Source organism: Gossypium arboreum, chromosome 10, assembly GCF_025698485.1.
Source record: "Gossypium arboreum isolate Shixiya-1 chromosome 10, ASM2569848v2, whole genome shotgun sequence".
In the NCBI taxonomy this organism is placed as follows: Eukaryota; Viridiplantae; Streptophyta; class Magnoliopsida; order Malvales; family Malvaceae; genus Gossypium; species Gossypium arboreum.
Genome location: NC_069079.1, coordinates 19,929,283 through 19,934,135, shown reverse-complemented (window position 1 = coordinate 19,934,135; position 4,853 = coordinate 19,929,283). Strand labels below are relative to the sequence as shown.

At 33.0% G+C, this 4,853-nt stretch overlaps 1 protein-coding gene across 1 annotated transcript; it reads left to right on the top strand.

Annotated features, from left to right (window-relative positions):
* The first annotated feature begins 1,744 nt into the window (after positions 1-1,744).
* On the top strand, positions 1,745-3,411 carry LOC108487366 (geranylgeranyl pyrophosphate synthase, chloroplastic). The gene has a single exon (XM_017791687.2). It carries the CDS (start codon positions 2,076-2,078, stop codon positions 3,192-3,194), a length of 1,119 nt encoding a protein of 372 aa, XP_017647176.1. The 5' UTR covers positions 1,745-2,075; the 3' UTR covers positions 3,195-3,411.
* Positions 3,412-4,853: the final 1,442 nt, after the last annotated feature.

The following is a 4,853-nucleotide window of genomic DNA, read 5'->3' as shown; positions in this document are numbered from 1 at the left end:
CTTTATATATATATATATATATATTTCAAAATTATTCCAAAAACATTTTTGATAAATAATAATAAACAAAACGTAAGTGAAAGTTAAAAGAGCATTTGGAGCAAGAAAGTTTGATTATTTAGATTACTTAATATATAAGTAGATATGTTAAGTTTATTTGTTTTTTTTTTTTTGGAATTGATAAATGGAATGGATGGTTACATCAAACCATATTTTCCTAAATGATTTTTATTATAAATAAAATGAATTATGCACAATGTTAAATTTCTTAAACAAATAAGTAATTAGCTCACTTATAATAATTAAGGTAATATAATCAATAAAAATGTAATATAATTGACGAATGTTAAGTTTTATTGATTTTATTAAAATAGAAGAAAGTCAATGAGAAAATTGTCATAAATCTCAGCTTACTAAGAAATAAATGGTATTTATCCTTTACATTAACCTTTAAATCAACTGATAATATATATTTAAATGTATATTTTTATATAAGTTGGTAAATGGAGACTCTCAATCTTAAGCATTAAGGTTTGAGACCTATGCAATTATATGTGTAGATCTCTGAGTTTCATCATGCATGGGAGTTTGTCCAGTTTGTTGGTTTTAGTCTAAATTGTGGTGAGTATTCGATTGAGTCGAGTCAAATCGAATAAAAAAATTTTGATTTAGTCGAGTTCACAAAACCTATTTTAGCAACCGAATTCAATTTAAATTTTTTTCGAATCGAATCAAATCGAGTCGAGTTAACGAATCTTATTATTTATACTTAATGTTGCGTTTAAATGGACTGATTATTTAACTAGTAGACGAAGTACAAAATTATTTAACTACATGAACAATATAATGATTTAGTCTTTTAACTTAATATGTAAATATTTATAAAAAAAAAGACGTAGTTTTGCCTTTTAACTTAATTATTTTGAATTTTAACTTTAAAAAAAAAAGTAAACATTTATCAAAATGACGTAGTTTTGTCTTTTCTTATTTGGATTTTCAGATAAATCTAATTGTGTAATTCATATTCGAGTTAAACCAAAAAACTTAATTTTTTATTCGAGTTGATCTGAATAACTTGATTAACTCAAATAACTTGAACTGTTTAATTCAAAATTTAAATTTTTTATCTAATTTTTCGAATCGAATCAAATTTTGCTCACCCTTAACCTAGATTGTATCATTTCTTAATTCGTTCTTGCTATAGTAATTTGATGGTTACTTAGGCTGTTCGTTTATAATAATTTAATACCTATGATTACTAAAACTTATATTTGTAATTGTATTGTACTTGTTACCCAAATGTTTAAGTTTAAGACCTACCATGCACTATTATATTCGTAAGTGTATGAGTGCTATCATATATGTGCTTTTTTGTCTAATTAATCTCAATTTATTAGCTTTAATTTGATTTTACTTGATTATTACGATTACATTTACACCCAAAAAATAAAAAAATAAAAACTAGGGATTACAAGGGTATGAAGCTATGAGCAAAAATGATAAAAGTGAAACAAAAATGGACAGCAGTTTGATGGTGAGATATGCATGAAACATGATTCTGGCAGTTGAGGTCAACATGTTTAATTACTAATGTAGGAAAACTCAAACCCGTCCCTAGCCCTCACACGTGATCCATGTTTTCTATTTATTTAATATTCATTTGGACATAATAAATTAATATTTGATGATAAAGTAATAGCTATTTCTATATATACATACGAAGCACCCAAATTCTTTTGTCGTGTTGGCTGCTGTTTGGCTGTTATTAAAACTAATGCGCATCCATTTATTTTCCTTTTACCTTCTCTTTCGTTTTCTTTCCCCCAACTCCTCCACTTGAGCAATCATTTTTGTAATACCTACACTTTCCGTCTAGTCTCCATTGTATGACTTTCCATACCCAGTTTTTTTTTTGTTTTTGGAAAGTGGAATTTGCATTAGAATTTTGTCACTTTTAGCTGAATCCTGTAAGCTGCTTTCCGTTTTCATTCAAAATCCCCTTTCTTAACAAGAAAAACCCTATCTTTCAGACGCTCAAAGAGAAAAAGAGAACAAAAAAAAAAAGGAAAGAAATAATGGCTTCAGTGAATCTGGGTTCTTTGGTTCAATCATACTCCATTTTCAACCAAGCTTCCAGAACCAATTCCAAGTCTTTTCCTTTACCCAGATCCTTTCCCTTCAATCCCCTCAAGAATATCTCATCTTCAACTCCCAAAAGACATAGCTTTACATCTCTTCCTTCGATATCCTCAGTCCTTACCAAAGAAGACGCGGTCATGGAAGAAGACCAAGACCCTCAATTACCAAGTTTTGATTTCAAATCATTCATGGTACAGAAGGGTAATGCAGTTGACCAGGCCCTGGACTCGGCTGTTCCACTCCGTGACCCTGTTAAAATCCATGAAGCAATGCGTTACTCCCTTTTAGCCGGTGGCAAAAGGGTCCGCCCGGTTCTTTGTTTGGCTTCCTGTGACCTTGTTGGTGGCAAAGAATCCATGGCTATGCCAGCAGCTTGTGCTCTTGAAATGATCCACACCATGTCTTTAGTCCACGATGATCTTCCTTGCATGGACAACGATGATCTTCGTAGAGGGAAACCAACTAACCACAAAGTTTATGGTGAAGATATAGCTGTGTTAGCAGGGGATGCTCTTTTAGCCTTTTCGTTTGAACATATAGCTGTATCCACAGTTGGTGTCACACCTGAGAGGATTGTAAGAGCAATTGGGGAATTAGCTAAATCTATTGGGACTGAAGGGTTGGCGGCTGGTCAAGTTGTGGATATAAGCAGTGAGGGTCTAACCGATGTGGGGTTGGATCATTTAGAATTCATTCATGTTCATAAAACTGCTGCTTTGCTTGAAGCAGCTGCGGTTTTAGGGGCTATTCTTGGTGGTGGACGTGATGAAGATGTGGAAAAGTTGAGGAAATTTGCAAGGAATATTGGGCTTTTATTTCAAGTTGTGGATGATGTTCTTGATGTAACAAAGTCATCTAAAGAATTAGGGAAGACTGCAGGGAAAGATTTGGTGGCTGATAAAGTGACTTATCCTAAATTGATGGGGATAAACAAATCAAAGGAGTTTGCAGAGAAGTTGAAGAGTGATGCATTAGAGTTGCTTCAAGGGTTTGATCCTGAGAAATCTGCCCCCTTAATTGCTTTAGCTAATTATATAGCTTACAGGCAAAATTAGCTTCCTCTAGTGTTTGATAAACAGGGCTTCGAGAAAGAAGCACGTTAGTAGTAATAATGTTGTGAATAGTCTACTGCAATGTTTATGTTCTAAAGCTCTCATCAATGGTGGATGTAATTGTTAAATTCAGTTCTTCCTCAATTTGTTGGTCTTATATATGAGTTCTTACTCTGAATCTGGAACTTTTTATCAATAAATACAATGATAAATTTGGTGATTTCTTCTTTAGCAGTCAATGCAACAATGTTTCTTTGTGATGTTGAAACCGTTAACAAGTACGTCTTGTTATTCTGTATTACTTGGGATGCAAGTGTTGAACATATACTGTTATTCCGGCTGGTTTTCTGTTGTATCTTTTGACATCTTGCCTGCTATAACACTGTCACAGCAATTTCTTTGCCTTTTTTTTTTTTTTTGTTCTTTTTGTAAAGAAACCATCTGTGTTATTTTGATAGGCTATGGATATCTGTTCTATATGAATATATAAGCTATGTAAATTGTGTTTGGATGTGATGTGTCAGGCATAAGTATATATATTTGTTTTTCTTGTATTTGGACCATTTTAGTGTGTCATGTTTTCATTGTAATACCTCCACTGAATGTGTCCAATACAGATTTCGAATATAAATACTTGAAAAAGTTCTTGAAAAGCTTGTTTTATTCAGAGAAGGACATGAGCCTGTAGTTAAAGAACAAAGTGGAAAGTTTCAGATAAGCATGAGCTAGTGGAATTTTCTTTTGGTTGGTGCATTTGGTTTTTAAAAAGTGATGAATTGCTGCACTAAACTCCAGATTATTGTATTGTCTTCAATTGTTAAGATTTTCTGAAATAATTATATCCAGAACGATCCGGCGTCAACTGATGGATTGTCCGTCTCAACTCCTTAAACCTTCCTAGAACAAGGGTATTTCTTGTCTGACCAGATAACCTTTTGAAGCTTTTGCCCTCGCCCTTATCTTTGCATCCATAGATTCCACGAAATCTTTTAACTCTGAGCTCAGGCTTACAAGAGAATCGAAACTTGGGTCACCATGAATACGTACCACTATACTACGGCTTAATGCTTCTTAAGAGTGCTTTCAATTGCTGTTGAGCAATACCGACTCTGCAGTTAATGATTTATGACATATAGGGGATCTCCTATGAGAATCATCCATGACTCAAACATATCTTAATGCCTGAAAGTTGGATTAGGGTTGGCCTTAACATAAGGATTACTTTGTCCCCATTTTTTTTTTTCTGGTTAGAAAACATGAACTTAGATTAGATAATAGTTCAAAACACAGCCACAATAACAATAGCTTCACGGGCTCATTACAAACAAACAAAAGCATCCATAAGTAGGCATTAGGTCGAAAATTGCTCCCTTGATTCACCATAGCATCAACACTCTTATTTCCTTCTCTGAAGGTGTGTTTGATTTTAGTATCAATCATCAATGAAGCAAAATGTTAGTATTAAAGTATTAGAGATGAGACTAATAACAACAATCGAATCAACTTCAACTTTAGGACATGTGTTCAAATCCATCACTAATTTTAATCCATCTCTCAATGCCCAAAGTTGGACTTCAATGCTGGTAGCTTTATGGATATGCCCAAAGCCTGACCCAATTACCATAATGACCCAATTATCTAAATTATGTTAATATCTCTTTC

Coding starts and splice junctions, on each gene's coding strand:
- LOC108487366 (XM_017791687.2), top strand. CDS start 2,076: ATGGCTTCAGTGAATCTGGGTTCTTTGGTTCAATCATACTCCATTTTC.